General features: G+C 40.2%; 1 protein-coding gene across 2 annotated transcripts; it reads right to left on the bottom strand.

Moving 5' to 3' along the window:
- Positions 1-481: 481 nt before the first annotated feature.
- Positions 482-13,634, bottom strand: LOC121955573 (endoribonuclease ZC3H12A-like). Of its 2 annotated transcripts, none has more exons than XM_042503591.2 (6): positions 13,458-13,634; positions 12,067-12,487; positions 8,041-8,180; positions 3,981-4,215; positions 3,712-3,818; positions 482-1,838 (listed from the first exon to the last, which is right to left on the bottom strand). In XM_042503591.2, exons 2-6 carry the CDS (start codon positions 12,357-12,359, stop codon positions 943-945), a joined length of 1,671 nt encoding a protein of 556 aa, XP_042359525.2. In that variant the 5' UTR covers positions 12,360-12,487; positions 13,458-13,634; the 3' UTR covers positions 482-942. The 2 variants fall into 2 exon arrangements, with proteins under 2 accessions (XP_042359525.2, XP_042359526.2); XM_042503592.2 differs by lacking the exon at positions 13,458-13,634 and adding an exon at positions 12,775-12,983.
- Between the last annotated feature and the right edge of the window lie 3,837 nt (positions 13,635-17,471).

Raw genomic sequence — 17,471 nt, 5'->3', positions numbered from 1 at the left:
TTTTATGCTATTATTTAATGACATGCCAGACTATGTTTGTTTTATGCTATTTTTGACGATGGTCCAACAAAAAAAAAAGCACGTCGGCCAACTAAGCATAAAAAAGTCATAGTAAAGTATGTCGTCCAAAACAGCAAAAAAGAAAGTCATGGGCTACTATATCATCCAAGAATGCATAATAAGACATAGCATAGTATGCTGTAAAGAACAGCATAACAAAGTCATAGTTTAGCGTGTCGTCTTTAAAGTTACTGGCATAGCTTGTCCTTACAAGTGGTAATTAAGTCGTCATAATGTGAAACTTTGTCAAAACAATGACTGCATCTCAAAATAATAAATCATTTCAAGTCATTATTTTGAAAAGGTTTCTCTTTATGAGTTTACCAGATCAGGTTTTTTTTTCTTCATCACAGTGGCGTTCTGTACTTATCATTCCTACTAATTAGGACAAGTTAATCACTGACAGATATCCAGAGTGATATCCAAAGTTTGAGTTCTTTTATTTTACAGGAGCAGCAAAAACAAAAGCCTCTAGAATTCATATAAAAACAGGTAAATGACATACTTCACACAAGTACAGAATAGTATAATAGAGTTCCTCACTTTGAGGCAACATGAGAAAAACAACACATGCTGCTTTAAAAAAAAAAAAAATCATTTTCACTGCTACAATTAGTAGCATGTATTTAGCGTAGTGCATTGCACTTTAAACTTAAGAACGAGCATTTTGTCTGCTACATTTTCAAGACTTCATCAGATCGAGTCATTTTTAATGCTTAAAACAAAGGCTGGGTTTGGAGTGTGCTCAAGCAAGCGATAGTTTTGCCATAGTATGATTTGCAGTCATTAAGAGAGTAAGGCTTTTCTCAGATTTCACTTTGCGTCTAAGATGAGAACTTTGGATGTGGACTCAGTTTGAGTCAAAATAATAGTCTTTCTAATCTAGAAGGAGATGTGGCTGGTCCTGTAGCTCTGGATAAGAGAAATCAGTTCGGACATGTCTGAGATGTGTGGATAAGTGTTCATGACTTGCTCCACTGCGCTCTGAGGGAAGAGCGTGCTCAGCTGGCTCCTGAGGCCCTTCCTCTGCTCGCTAAGCTGGCTCTTGGCTCTGCTCTGCGCCCATGGGTCCCTTGGTAAGCTGTGGCTCTGTCTGTTGGAGGGCTCTCTCAAGTACTGCTTCTCTGAATAAAAGCCAGGATGCTCCCCATTATGTGGAGGCAGAGCTGGGCATGAGCTCCATGCTTGGTGGTGATGGGACATCCTTGTCTCCTGGTGACCACACCTGCACTGGCTGCACACAGCGTGCTCGCAGGACACTGAACCGTTCTGATGAGGGTAGTAACCTCCTCCGCTCAGGCAGGGCCTCTGGCTGTTGCTTCCAAGGGACCCTGTGAGGGAGTAGTCATCGTGGCTCAGGCTGTAGCTGGCCACTCCGCTGCTGTAGCTGTGGGGCACATCGTGGATGTAGAGCCTGGAAATGGAGCTCTCCATGGAGCTGAAGGCCTCATCCACATCCAGGCTGGGGCACAGGTGGAGGCCTGAGTTTGGTTGGCTTCTCGGGCTGCTGGTGTCTCTGTGATACATGAACTGCTCGCTGGGTGAAACCCTGAGGGATAGATCCTCTATGCTCAGAGGCGGAGGAGGGGTGGATGAAGTGTATCCGTGCTCTCGCTGATATGCAGCAGGGCAGTGTGTGTCCTGCACGCTTGCTGTGGGCGAGAAGTTCTTTGCTCTGTCTCTCAGTGCCCTCAGCTCGTCCGCCACAGACAGCTGTGATTGGTTAGCCCGCTCTGGGTGGTAGAACTTGCACTTGACTCCATAAGTGCACTTCTTTCCTAAAAGACAGAAAGAAGAGGCTGTTTCTGGGCTCTGCAGCTGTAAACCTGTATCTCCTGAAGAAATTTTCCACACAGGATGTGTGTGTCTGATTTCACTGCGAGCGTTCTCCTCCTGTCTACTGTAAACATACTTCACACACGTAAACACTAGCTTTCTTTGTGCAGACAGACTGCAACTGTAGGACTCTTTGTCTTGATCCCGTGAGTGTCTTTCTGGCCCAATCACTGACTGACAGGCATGCAAATCAATCACTTGTCAGCTAAGCTCTTCATGACAGGTGAGTTTCCTTGTGAAATTTCACATTCTCCAGCTAGGAGTGTGAAAGGAAAAGAAAAAAAACAGCACCCCCTACTGGCCTGTACATCTCTCTGAGAGTGTCCTCATTTGTCTTCAAACCAGCAAGAAAATTTCATCAAACCTACCTTTGCATCACCTTAACTGAATGCTCATTTATAAAAACGTCTCTGATCTTTAAAAAAATGTGTTCGAAACATTGTTTCAAAATAAGCACAGCTTCTACTTTTCGGGTTACTCAGAATCTCAAAATTGCAATATGGGAAATGTTTCTGGACTCTGCACTTCCTCTATAGCTGGAGAAAACATTTTAGTCTTATGAAATCTTTTCTATACCAGTTGTACAATTAAAAAAAAATACACCATTGTCAATGTGACGGACAACCCCATAATCAGTGTCAGCAATACTGCACCCAGCTGGCATCAGATGTCAGAAAGATGTTGGTCTCTTTGGGTTGACGAAATTTTAAATGGCTAACGACGTTAGAATGTCACGTTGTGTTAATGTTAACATTATGATGTTCAGCATACATTGGGCTTTTGGTCTCCACACCACATGACATGGTATGGGAAACTTGGACAAAGACAGAGTTTGGTTTCTTATCAACCCAACAAGATGCCATGTCATCGGTCATAAGTATTCTATGTATTCTATGCGTGAGCAGAGCAACTTAGAGAGACATTGCATTAAAATAACGATTTTTACAAGTTAGACAGTGTGTTGGGGAATTAGTCTAACTTTATTAGATGTTCTCCTGACATTGAATTTTCTGTCATTTGACATCACAACCTAAATTCAACCAAACATCAAATTCTAACGTTGTTTGCCATCTCGGGCGATCTCTTTTTTAAGGGGGTGGGGCTTTGGGTTTGAGGATACCACATGGACACCACGGCTCATGCTATTATGTAGTTATAGAAGTTTTTATTCACCACTTTGGTCCAAAGTGAAGTATCTGAATGGTTGCTGTGATATTTGGTAAAGAGAGGACGAATTCTATTTGCTTGACTTTCATGATCTCGTCTTTTCATAATACCATCTAATATTTTTGGTTCATTTTATAAATAACATTCCTGCTAAAATCATGACATCCTCATCTTCGGCTGGTCTTTGTGTCAGTACTAGTTGTGGATGTATTATTTGATCTGGGTACTGGACCCCAAGATGGTGCCAATTCAACAGTTCCACAGATGTCTCTTTTGTAATGGTTGTCTATGGGGAAAAGGTTTTTTGTGCCAGAGGGGATTTTTTTTCATAAATGTTAGAGTGCTAACATGCTAGACTAAGATGATCAACATTATACTGGCTACACATCAAAGTGTTCATTGTGAGCATGTTAGCATAGAGGTATTAGCAGTTAGCTTGGACCACAGCTGTGTCGAGCCTCGCTGAGCTGCCAGCACACCTGCTGATTCTGGGCTAACCACAGGTACATTCACTGGAATGTAAAATGCATTGCAAGTAGTTTCACTAAACTGGTTGTTATTGTGCTGATTTTATCCCCCAGGAGAGTACAAGGAAGTGTAATGTGAGCAGTTGTGCCTGTTGTTGGGTGAAACCAAGAGGAAACCAACCGTAGGGACAGTGCTGCAGCTTGTTGTCTGGAGTCCATGGCTTTGTTCGCAGAAAATCATCAATGGTGGGACCATTTCTACCCAGAGGGTCATCTGGAGGCATGAACCTGCACCAGCAAATGGACACAGTTGGGATAAAGTGACGTGAGGTGTCATTTTAGATCTCTATGTACAGAAGAGGTGTCCCTTTTTCATTTCCATGTGCCCTGACACACTCCGTACATGCCCCCTGAATGCATACATTGATCCACAGCCGCCATAAGTCTTACTTGTCGTTAGCGAAGGTGTACATCAGCAGCCTCTCCTCTATAAACTTCTTCCATTTGGGATTCTCCGTCTGCAGGTCACGGTAGTTGTCGTTGGACACGATGATGCCGTCAGAGTCGACGGCCAGCTTGACGATGTAGCGGTCGTCGTAGCACACCACCCTCTTGCCGTTTACGCAGCGGGACGGCGTGTACACCAGGATCTTCCTCCTTTCCAGCTCATGGAGAATATGTTGATCTTTAAAACACATGAGAATATTTTTATTATTATTACAAAGCTTATTATTACAAGCTGAATGAATAGCAATCACCTGGTCCAACAAGTATGTCTACATTTAACGATCATCTCAGTGGTTTGGTGAAGCACAATTTGAGCTGTGATAACTTGTGGAAAAACTGAGCTGACTGAGCCATTGCTACCTTGGCTGAAGTATTTTAAGCCCCCAAAAACTCCCAGAGTGCACTGTGATTTTCAGACCTAGACTTTTTTAGGTTGCTTCCTGAAATAAACTGTAAAATTGCTCTTGGAGGTTGTTTTTCAGGTTGTTCCTTATGTTTTTCAGTTTAACCCCTTGAAACCTAAGCAAATTGGCGAGATCTCTAGAACAAATTGGCTTGATGTTTTCCAAAAAAAAGGCAATGACAAACAAGAAATTGACAAAAATTTGCAAGAAACTAGCAAAATGTTACACGAAAATTACCTGAAACAAAAAAAAGAAAGGTAAATGAGAAAATTACCTTAAGTTGGCACTAAATATAAAATCATTATTTTCTGTAACATAGTTTTAAATATATAATTCGAAAAAATATTTTATAGTTTTTTCCTTATTTTTTTGATAGAATCTAATAATCCCCAAATGGAGGAATTATGGAGGAAAAGTCGAATTTGGGTTTAAAATAATAATTTCTGGTTTGTTCCCACCCATTTCCAGTTTAAGCCACACCCACTGCAGAGTTTAGATATGGATACAGATAATATAGTTGGTTAAGCAGATAATGGTGTACTCGCTCATTTCTAGTAATGTTTCACCAAAGTCAGATTTAAGCACAACCCTTGTACACTCTGAACACTTCACAGGTAATCACGGGGGGTATTTATTTTGAAGTGTACAGGAAATACTTAGTTTTATTTGTTTCACAAGTCAGCAAACGGTTCCTGAAAAACTGTTAACATACTGATAAGCAAGTCTGATCTATCACAACAAAGGTTGTACAGCATGTTATATAATATATTACACCGCCAGTGTGCTTGATTCCTTTTATATATATGCATCTTCAGGTCTAATTTTTTTTTTCCATTTTCAGTTATGTAAGATGTTGTATTAGTTTTGGACATTGCTCTTGTCCATAAAAAGAGAAGTGTCATTAAAAAAAATCTTTTACTTCATTTTACTGGGTGTCATATTACTGATATATAGGACATGTGAACAGTTGGGTAGGGGGCGGGGCTCATAATCAAAAAGTCGATCTAAAAATTCTATCATGTTAGTACTTTGAATGTTAAAAAAACAAACATAAAAAAAATTTTTTGCATTTTTTTATGTGGAGCCATTATATGAATGTGTCCCAGCATGAAGCACAGGATCATGCTCCACCACCAGAAGATTAATGTAAGAAGAAACATTAATGTAAGAAAAACAAGTTAGTGCTGGTTGAAGGGCTTTCACTGAAAATCAACTGAGGTGCATGTGATCTGGTCTTAACCGATTATTATCAAGGTGAGCACCACATTTCAAATGAGCAGGGAACATGTCCTCGCTGATAAACAGCTGTTTACTGAGACCAGTGTCCAGCACGTGGTAGTTCATCTGAGCTTTTATCTTTATCTCTGTATCCTTGTTTTGATAGCGAGTTTTACACTGTGATCATAAAAGGTGTGAAACTGTGCTTGGCACCGAGCACGCTTCCTTGTAAACCGCTGAAGATCACTTTCAGGAAAGAAGCTATTTTTAACTGACTTGATCCAACATGAACAAGTTACTGAATTTCAGTGTTTTTTGTGGTTGCACTTCCTTATTGATGAAGTTGTCTCAGGCAATTTGATACTTGTTTTCACAGCAAAACTATGTGAAATCCATTGGATGGACTCAAATAATCTGTGGAGGATGAGGCCGGCCAAACAGGATGAAGATAACGTGCCAGAACAGTCACAAATATGTTTTCTTATTTCCTTGATTTTGCTGATAAGGAATCTTTGTTTAGTGCTGTGGCTTCAACTTTTTCTTTCATTTACTCAAATGAACCCACTTGTTTTGCAGCTGTAAGTTTAAAATTCATCATTTATTGTGAGGTCAACTTTAAATTTACCAGGGTAAAGAGGAGGGAGGTTAAAATGTGAATGAGAATTAATCAAAAATATTAAATTACAGTATATGATAAAGAGCAGCAAAACAAACAATTTCTTACAGTTTCAGGGGAGTTGTTGACTCGCCTGAAACCCCAGGCGAGTAAACAACTGATAGATGACTTAACTACAGTTACTGAAATATAGGATCTTATGTTGTGATTCACTATGTGTAATGTGAAAGGGGTTGTTTGTATTGACAAAGTATTGTCTCTTTCAGGTCAATTGAGCGTTTTTAGCCTCTTTTAGCTGATTTGTTTTGGTTTGACTCTGCTTCCATCAACCTTATTTACAGCTGCATCTGTTTTCAGAGGAAAAAAGCTCTGATAAACTCACTGTACACTTCCTGTTCATCCACAAACAGCAGACAGCCAGAGTTACACACTAGCTGGCGAACTTACAGTGGAGCATTTAGCAGTTAAAGCCTGTAACACTCTGTGCTGAGGCTATTGAAGCTGCGTGACGAGACGTATTAAGGAAACTGGCACGTCCAACAGCCAAGTCACAAGAATAAAATGTTGGCACTGTTTGTTTCTGCAAACCACAGATATTTTACATTTGTACATTTCATACTTATGACGTATTTTACAGCAGAGTTTCTCATCAGGAGGAGGAAGGAATGGTTAATGATGTGACACTTAGGCAGGATGGTTGCCAGGCAACAGAGAGCAGCAGGCCACTGTTTGAAAGGTCGGGAACATGTCAAGCTGTGTTTGTAACGACAAATGCGTGTATTTTTTAACGATAGTTTGGGACATATGCAACCAAACCATGTCTTTTTGAACAACAGTTCTGGACATGCCCAACCGTGTCTGTAGTGACCAAACCGGGTATTTTATTGCGACAGTTTTGGACATGCATGACCAAACTGGGTATTTTCTAACGACAGTTTGGGACATGTCCTGCTGAGTTTGTACTGGCCAAACCAGTTATTTTTTAACAACAGTTCAAGACAAGTCCAGCTGTGTTTCTAGCTGCCAAACAGGACATTATTTAACAAGAGTTTGGGACATGTCGAGCCGTATTGTTGGTGACTTAAACAGGTCTTTTTTTTAACAAAAATTTGGACCAAACCAGGTGTTTTTAACGACAGTTTGGGACAAGTCCAGCTGTGTGTAGTAACCAAAATGGGTGTTTTTTTTTTTATAACTGTTTGGGACATTATCCCAAGCTGTGCTTGTAGGTTTTTGTGCCTATACCTAACCACACTTTACGCACCGCGCTGTTGCAAAACAAAAACACAAATTTAAATGCAAAGAAAAGTAAAGTTTCAACATATCCACATTATATAAAATGAATAAACTTATCCTTGGTTTGCAGAGATGTAAATGCCAATATTTATTCTCGCGACTGGGTTGTGTCAAATCTGGTTCTGCTACAACGGTGACTTTGTTGATGCATAAAATTGTAGAGTCAGTTGGTGAATCCATTAAAGAGGTTTAAATTCTGGTTGGTCCTGATTAGCAGTCCTTACATATGAGGGTAATTGTATGTATTGTGTGGCACAACTCCCTCAACCAGTGTCCTGTGGGACAACAATCGCTGCCTCATTCAACTGACTGTCTAGACTACCTGCAGGAGTGTTATAATACAATATGACATCACAATTGGCTGATGTCATGCCTAAGCCTTTAAGGGAAAAATGTGCACAGAAACCCTGATTAAAAGGGTGGCACTCTTCTTTAACTGACCTCACAGTACAGTACCAGGTGTCCTTACCCGTCATGGGTGCCTCCGGCCGCGGCTGCTCCTTCCTCCACAGGGGAACAAACACAGTGATGTCTCGTAGTCCTTTGTCCCAGAACCAGTTCACTGCCAGCTGGAGGCCCTGGCACGAAAACACCTTCTTGTCTCCATGGCTACAAAGACACAGAAGCAAGAGCCAACATTAAAAAAAAGACTTCTTCTTTTGTGTTTCCGTGCACGTTATGCACACACATCTTTTCTCCCTTTTTCAGGAAGTAGATAGTGTTGCAAGGCATGTGCGTGAGTTCTCTATATCGCAATTGCAAAAGCAAGAAGATGGGTGACTTCACACAAAACGTAAAATGTTCATACGCAAAGCAAAACTCTTGTTTTAATCCTAAAAGAGTGAGTGAAAAAACGAGGACTCTGTTCATTTTACTCCTGAAGCACGCCGTGCCATATCCCTGAGGTAGACCTTGAAAACACTATTGAAAAATCCTTGAATTCAATGAAATGAGTGTGAGAAACCTGGAAATCATTATCATAACTTGTGTCAGTGCTGCAGTGTAATCTGGCGAGCTATCAGATCTGTTAGTACATCTGTTCTCTGAAATCTAAACCTACTGGATTACCAGGATGCATGTAAGAGCCACTGAAGAAGTAAACTGGATGGTTTTGCCTGTAGGATGAAGCAAAAGTGTGTGTCTGTGTGCGTGTGTGTGTGCGCGTTTGTATGTGCAAACGCGCGCATGGGTGGGTATATGTGTGTGTGCATGCACGTGAATAGGGGTTCCCCTTCTCTTCGTCAGCAGGAAGTGGCGAGGCACTTTGCATACAACAGGTACAGAACAGGCCTGGCATGAGATACTTTCTGCACGTCAAAAAGCTAACTATGAATGATATTTCCTTGGTACTTTATAGCTGCAGTCTGTAGCTCTTTCTGCAATGTAATCAATACTGACAGAGAATTACACATTCAGCAGCTGCTTTATTTGCAAACTTGTTGTATATCTTTGTTTAAATGGGTACATTGCCCACATAATTTATGAAGCCACCAGAGACACATGTAAGGAGCAGTGCTATAATGAAACAAGCCATCATGAGGAACTATACTGCACTCATGAAATGTGAACACTGAAAAGCAGAACGAGTCATTCTGAAGACTGGTCACTCTGCAAAGTATTTCAGTGTTTTATGGGATCATACACTGTTGGCTAGTATTGCAGCAGCAATAATTGATTTTTCTTTCTTTCTTTCTTTTTGTTTCCACTTTGGTTCAACATAACATGTTATAATGGGTACAACGGCTGGTTAGCAAACTGTTGCCTATTTGAACATCCAGTAGAAACAGAGAAACATTAGCATTCATTTGGAGTTTGTTTTTGGCCACCTGATGAATGTAAGTCAGTATTTAGGCTACGTTTACAATGACTGAAGTGAGATTGTCTGTGAGATGAGAAGAGTTCAATTTTTTAGCTGCAAAACCCCTTTAGCATGATAATTTTTAGCTTTGTTGGCACCATTAGCAGTGTCAGCATGGCTAGTGATGCCAACATAATGAGTTAAAAATCCTAAAGTGGTTTTGCGGTGTGAAATGAAGCCGCTTGCTTACTGAGGCTACCTGGGGGAAGACCGGAGGATGGCCACCATATTTCTGCAGTGACGCCATCCTCCTAACAAGATGGAATTACTAACATAATCGCCTAATAAGTGGTTCAGCTAGCTTCTACCAACCCTGGTGGTGCCGTGGATGTATTAAGAGGTGTGCAGTGGAGAGTGGCCAAGGCTAACATTAGCAAACCAGCAGAGGCTGGAAAGTGGGCAGTGGACACTACTTTTCCATGTTTTAATGCGATTAGCTGTCTGTCTGTCAGCAAAGCTAACAAAAAATAAAATAATAGACATTTACATCATGAAACAATAAAATTTTACCACCTCTAAATGGATAGTGCTTCGAAATGAGGCACCAAAGCCCACTGAGTCATTGGAATACTAAACTGAAAGGAAAAGCTTCTTGAATTTTGTGTCATTTTGCTTTTTGTTTCCTTTTCTTAAAGTTAAGCAGTTAGTGACCGATTAATGGGTGTCAGGCAATCAAAAGAAAAATGAACCCTAACGAGATCTTTAATTGAGTTGCATTATGGGAAATGTAGGAACCAACATTTTTGGAGCAACATTTCTATGTTTTATTATTTTCTTTAGGTGAGGTCCGGAGAGCTACTTCACCTAGTTTCACCTAGTTGTGCAAATAAACTAAACTGGACTGGACTGAGCTAAACTCTTACAAGCCTTCCAATTTAATAAATATGAAACATAAATCACTGTAGTGCCCCTTTAACAACTGAAAAAACAAACAAATGTTGAGGACGACAAAATGAGAGGGTTGACTCTTAAAGGACAGTAGCGAGAGTGAATGACGGTGGACGTGGTGATAGCTGACAGCAGAACAGGACAGCTCTGACGCATAAAACAGGGAAATAAAGAGAAGAGCCTCCCTCCCAGCCTCTTAGATTTCATGCCCGAGGGCAAATAAAGGTCCGCTGCCTTACCTGGGAATAAAGGTGTGACTGTAAATACTTAAGCCCTCTTCCTCTTTCAAGTCACTTCATGTCCTTACAGGAATATGTGCTGTGAAAACATGGCTCTTTTGTTTTTGAAATCATATCAGGCCCTCCTCCAACTCGCCTTGTTATTTGTTTGAGAAAATTTAGACACAGAACTTCCTTGTTACTAAACCAGGTCAGGCACATAAAGGTGGTAACCATGTGATTATATGATGCAGGAATTTCACCTCAGCATTGTGTTACAAATAATGTAAGTCGCACTAGATAACAGTATCATCTAAACAACTTGTACCTGACAACAACACTGAACCTGTCACTTTGCCCTAAAGGTGTTATGTAATCTCAAACTGATTTGACCAAAAGGGAAGAATATAGGCGCGCCTCATGTTTTCACTTCCCACATCTTTTAAGAGGAAGCATGGTGTGATCAAATCTGTGAAGTGAAACAAGATACGACACAAATAGAGACGCTGGTGTGCAAACAGAAATTATTCGCAACATTTATACAATGAAGTTATAATGTTCTTTCTCCATTTTCTTTAAAAAAAAAATTAACATGAATAAACATCTCTGCTCTTTTAAAACAACATACCTAAGAAGGTTTTTTTTCCAGGAAGCAAAGAAAGAAAATATTTTTCTCTCACTGCAATGTAAAATATTTGTTAATGTTTGTCTTGGCACAAGAGAAAACAGAGCATTTGTGGCACATTGAAGAAAAAAAAAGATTTTTAGAATAAAGTCATAATTTTGAGAGAAAAAAAGAAAAGGGGAACAATGTAATTAAAGTCAGAATATATTCTAGTAAAATTATGACTTTTTTCTCAAAATGATGACTTTATTTATATTTTTTGTCCTCAATCTGGCCCTAGCGAAGAGTGAAATGCCATCTGGTTGAACAAAGTACATTTACTTTATTTGATTTCAGTACATTTATTCAAATTTAATTACATGACTTTTGAATTTGTTGATGGTCATTATCAAAATGAGATTCCTTATTGTCCCGTAGAGTTCCCATAAGTAATCTCACTTGCACAACCATGTCTTCTTTTGTTGTTGTATTTGCTTTTTTTTTGCAAATAAATCTTTTGAAATGCCTGCACACTACTTGTATTTTTACTATTCATTTTGTATTATCTTATACTTGTACTCCATGACATTTCAGATGCATATTTGTCCAACAACTATAGTTACTTTGCAGCTTGAAGATTTTAAATTCAATACATGATCGAGTTCTAAAGCATGATGTATCAACAGATTTAATTATCAAACAGCACATAAAGGGATTAAATTAGCCCTAATCTGACAAAAATGAAATACCTAGCACTTATTCCTTCTAAAATGATAACACATTCAGAAAGTGACCACTCTGCCCCATAAATACTTTTGATTCTGTTAGTACATTTCGCTGGTAATACTTCAGCACTTCCTACTTCCTCCACCACTGCAGCTGCATAAACATTAAAAAGATACAAGTATAGAAAAAACGTTGACTCACCTCATGGCCACATTGCTTCCATCAATAACGACTGGTCTGAAGCCAGCGACTGGCTCTCGGTCGGCTCCGGGTCTGGGTTGACTGGGACTGGGGCTGCAGCCTCTGGACACCAGCTTGGGACTGTTTGGGACACTTTTGTTGCTTCGAGTGTGACAAGTCTTGATCAGCTCCTCCAGGATGTCATTAGTCTGTGCATCTTGTCGGAGGCTCTCCAGCACCCTCAGGATGTCACTGTGAGAGTATCCCAACTTGAGAAATCGCTCCACTTTGGCGTGCTGCTGCTGCTGGTCCATCACGGATTCAGAGTGCGTCCTCTCCTCTTGTCTTCTCAAGCCCGTCTGGCTCGGGGAATCCTCCTCGCCTCCTTATTCTGAGCTCGTCTCCACGGCGACGGGTTGTGTTTTCAAGCAGGTGTCTGTCACTGTAAACACAGGAAGCAGAGCTGCGGTCACACAGGGGATTTTAGACAAATCGATTGAGGTTTGGCGCCCCGCTGATAGAATCAGCTCTGGTTACCACAACCTCATGACTGCCAACGCAAGCACAAACACCGGCTAACGTCACGAAGAAAGCCCCTGTCACACTCACACTAACAGAGGAAGCTGAGGGTCTGCACTTTTCGCTGCTCTAATTATGCCTCCAGTTTCATTGAGGTCAAAACAAACATGAATGGAACCGAAATTTGACTGTTAATGCTGCGAGCCTCACCCCATTCCACATGTTGCTTTTTCTGGAAACCCCCTGAACTGCATGGCCAAAGGAGAGATCACACTGATGTATTGGAGGGTGACTCAACACCTCTTCTTCCACTTTTCCTCCCACGAGCAGAACTATTCTTGCGCAAAACTTTAACAAACTTTTCTAATAATCCTGAGAATAAAAAAAGCACTGTAACGGTGACGGAGAAAGTGTGCCGAGTTTGTAAAAGAAAAAGGCCAGACGAAACATATCCATCACACTTTGACGCCTTTTTGATCCCTCGCTATGCAAGATGGATCGATTAGCTTTTGCTGCACTTAATGTGTCAACTTGACATGTTAAGTATGAGGAAAAGATGTTTTTCATCTCCTCTGCACGGGGCTTGGCTTTGCAAAGGCTTGCTACAACTTGCACCCAAACCACATCCTTTGGTGTTGAGTTGACATTCAGTTTACGAACAAGACCTTTTTTCCACCTAAAATTAATAAAAGGTAATCTCTTCTCAGCTGCTTCACAAACTCCAGCAACCTTTGCTCTTTTCAGTGCAACTCGGCACACAATCTGGTTCACTTCTTTCTCACAATCCAACAAGTCTAAACAAGACCAGACAGCCGGCTCTGCCTCAAAATTCACAATCAAACACCAACAGCAGAGCTACATTGTCACATGACTCAAGTTGATTCTGTACTTACACATTTAACAAGTGCCGGACTGGAGCATGTCTGTGTGTCCCACTGTGTCTGTGTGAGTTAGCTGAGTGTGTGCTCTCAGCTGGTTAGTCATTCAGTCGCTCCGTGTGAAGCTACTCTTATTACTCAGAGGAGGAAATAGCTGCTCGCTGTTGAAAAAAGACAAGCCTCTATGAGCGGCAAGGAAGAGAACGCTCAGTATATATGCGATCGCTACTTCCTCATCAGGAGTCAGGGCTGATGTGGGGGCTGGAGGGTTTAATTTCACCTTTTTTTTCAGCTCTTCCTGTGTTGTTGGAATAAGTGCTGACTAAATGTCTGTGACAGAGCAACAAGCCAGGGTTAGATCGAGGCTTCAGATTTTTGAGGATGTACTATTTATTCTGACTCTTTATTTCTTACTCTTTATTTTAGTTAATGCTTTTTGCTCATGTTTATTTGTTGTAAAATACTCTCCAGCTTCAAATAGCATGACATAAAAGATAACATGGGATATCAGCATTAATGTTGACACTCACAAAACTACAAGGTGATGTGTTTTAATCTTCACGGAACAACATCAAGGTGTGAGACAATCAAACAGCACTCACAAAGAAATCTAAATACTATCTGCTGTCAGTCAACCGAACAAAGACAACTATGAGAAGCCAAATAGCTGAGTGAACTGGGCTGTTTCACACTCACACTCATGCACACATATAACACGGCTAAAAATAGCTAAGGACAGTGTTTGTTTCGAGAAGTTGGAATTTTCATTGTAGTATGATTATTTTTGATTAACGTCATGTTGTTGTCTTTGTTATTAAGGATAATCTGAAACCATAAACCAAGATAATGGAACACAGTTCACCTGAACTGCCTCTTATTCTGAGAACTGCACAGACTGCTTATACACACACACCCAAACACACTGTGGATCTCCATACACACCCATTTACTAGTTCGTCCAGCAGCTTTTCTTTGATGTTGCTGGTTTAAACTGACCCATATACGTCTACAAAGACAGAAACAGGTTGATGAAAACATGAGCAGGACTAGGAACCGGAAAAGTAAAAATTCACAGTGAAACAGCATTATCTTTATCTAACCAGGATGTTGGACATGAAGAAACACTAACCAATAGACTTCTAATGTGTGTGTGTGTGTGTGTGTGTGTGTGTGTGTGTGTTCGTTTATCTGATGGGAGGGGCAGAACAAGGAGCGCTGATGAAATTGCTGATTGGAATTTTTCATTTACACTTAAGTTCATCATGAATTGACAATTAAAGATAGGTACAATACCATGTGTTACAGGAAGGACCAGGGAAAGTTTGATATGAAAGAAAGAACACTGCATGAGCTATACATATCTATATATATCTATATATACAAACACACACACACACACACATACATACATAAATACATATACATATTCATATATATATATATATATATATATATGTAATCTTGCATTACAGAACCGTTTTGAAAAAAAAAAAAAAACTGCATGGGACTAGCACAAAGTGTTTGTGTCCGTAAAAAGGGAGACTCACCCAGTGAACCCATTTTCATTCAGATATTTTGAGGTCAGAGCTCAAGGGACCCCTGTTAAATGGCCATGCCATTTTGAGAGCTGCGGGGATGACGTTTTTTTGTAGGTCAACCAGCCAACAAGTTAGCTTTGCCTTGGTTCCCTTATTAAAAAGCCTATGGGATTTTTCCATTGGAGTTTGGATAATTGCAGAAAAAAACTCTGCGGTACACAAACGTTTATGATACTCATTTTGTTCACCAAGATGATCTATACAAATGGTTTCAGGGTTTTTGAAGCATCAATGCAATCACCATAACTAAAAAGCTACTGTTAGACGATGAACAAACTATATCACAGTTGCGTGACTTAAATGTCGCCCCAATGATACGTCAAAGGTATGTTTGGAGAGGCTTGGCATGATTACATTCTGTAGTCTCATCTAACCACTTGTTAGCAACCGCCTTTTTTAAGACACGTAAAAGCCACCAAGTTCACAAATGGGGGATTTACTAACATATTTTCTATTCTAGAACAAAACTTGAAAATCTCTTAAGCTTGTGTTAACCACAGACATTCCTTCAGGCATCAAACTATAAATCTGATAAAAAAAAATATTGACTTCAAGAGGAGGGAACCAGTAATGCTAAAATGCTAACTAATTTCCCGTTTTCTTGGATTCATTCCTGCTCCACTCTATGCTGTTTCACCTGGACTTTAAGTACAATTTTGAGTACACTCCTAATCAATTGTGAGCGTATAAGTAACAATAATCCAGTGGTGAAATACAGTAAAGAATCTTTAATTCTGGAAAGGACTACGCTGCATTTTAATTTGGAAACGGTGGTGGTTTTACTGGTAGTGGAGTATCTTTCTACGGTAGTATTGTCATTTATAGGCAACATGGTCTAATTTCTCAATACAATTTAGACACAAAACTCGTACAGTGAGGAAGTGTTTTTTTTCCCAGGAAAATCTGCAGTTTTCAGCAAAAAGTTTTCCTTCAGACATATGAATCTTTTGTTTGCCATATCCATTTCTTTCTGTGTATGTACACTGCATCATATGAGGGAGATGTAAAACAGAACATGGTGACAAAGGATTTGTTTCTGTAGCTATTGTGTAGGAGGTACAATGAGCATGACTTTAGTTCATAATCAATCTCGTCTTGTTCAGGTGGGACCTGTAGTGTGTCAGTCTTTATTTTACTAAATGCGTGAGCCCAGCGTGAGTAAGAGTCATAAGAGTGATTAGGTTTCACTTCCTCCATGGTTATCTCCTCAACTATAGTGACAACTATACAGTTTTGGTCTTAATAATACTGAGCAAACAAATTGTTTTTCAGGTAGAGCAAAATCTTATCAAGTTGGAGTTTGTGACCTAATGTGTATCAATGTAGGTGTCCTCAACACAAAGAAGGTTGAGAACCATTGCTAATGAGAATGCTGTTGCTTTTATGGTCATATCTATTCAGGTAAAAGAAATGGAAGTTAAGTAAGACTGCATCATATACAACATTCACAAGACTACCTTTACGGGTGATAGCAATAGCATGACTTGTTTAGTCTCGGGTACAACTAGTCTGTCAGACAAAAAGGAGAGCATCACAAGATGTGATCTTCGTTGTTGATTATTAATATATCACTATGATTTTTACAGTATGTTTGCAAAATTGTGCCCATACATGCAGTAATCAAACAAACTGTACACAATATGTTAACACAAGCCTATACTGTATAATCACATTTACATTGTAATATGGAATATATAACTGCACAGAGAGATTGTGCTACCCAAATTCCAAGGAGAGGATTGGGAACAGGTGATATAAGCTGTGTCCCAATTCAAGGTCTGCATCCTTCAGAGGATGCAGCCTACGCGGTCTACGGAGGCAACCTCCTTTGGAGGCACCTCTGAAGGCCTCATCAACAGTTGTTAAACCAGAGAGTCTAGCCTTCAGAGGATTTCCTTGTTGCATCACCAGATGTTCCCGCTCTAACCCCCACGTCACAATTGATTTCTGCTGTCAAGGCTTGCCAGAGAGAGAGTTTGGTTTTCAAATGAGTGAAAACCCACATTAAGTTAAATCAATGCTCCAACCTCCACTCTGTGCCGCCATTATGACAATTATTGTTGAAGACAGCGAGCACGCAAGGAATCTTGGGAAATGGAAGGCTGCGAAGGATAGTAGCGATGTGTCCTCCAAAAAGAGGGAAAGGGCGTATTTGTGGGCTGCATAAGAAGGAGCCTTTGAATTGGGACCAATTGGGACAGCCTTCACACAGCGCTGTGACGTGATGTAATCAGCCTTTGAATGCAGCCTCCGAAGGATGCAGACCCTGAATTGGGACACAGCTATAGAATCATGACTGGAAATGAAAGAAGCATCCTCTAAAGGCTCAGTTGGTAAAACATCAAGGATAGAACGAGGTTCACCACTTTGTAGAAAACTTCATGGGCAAACGATCCAGAAGTTTCACGATAAAATTTCTCAATGCATAATT

The sequence above is a fragment of the Plectropomus leopardus genome, chromosome 16 (assembly GCF_026936395.1).
Source record: "Plectropomus leopardus strain MGB_pleo_1.0 chromosome 16, ASM2693639v1, whole genome shotgun sequence".
In the NCBI taxonomy this organism is placed as follows: domain Eukaryota; kingdom Metazoa; phylum Chordata; class Actinopteri; order Perciformes; family Serranidae; genus Plectropomus; species Plectropomus leopardus.
The sequence above is the reverse complement of the archived record's forward strand: the minus strand, read 5'-3'. Positions and strand labels throughout refer to the sequence as shown.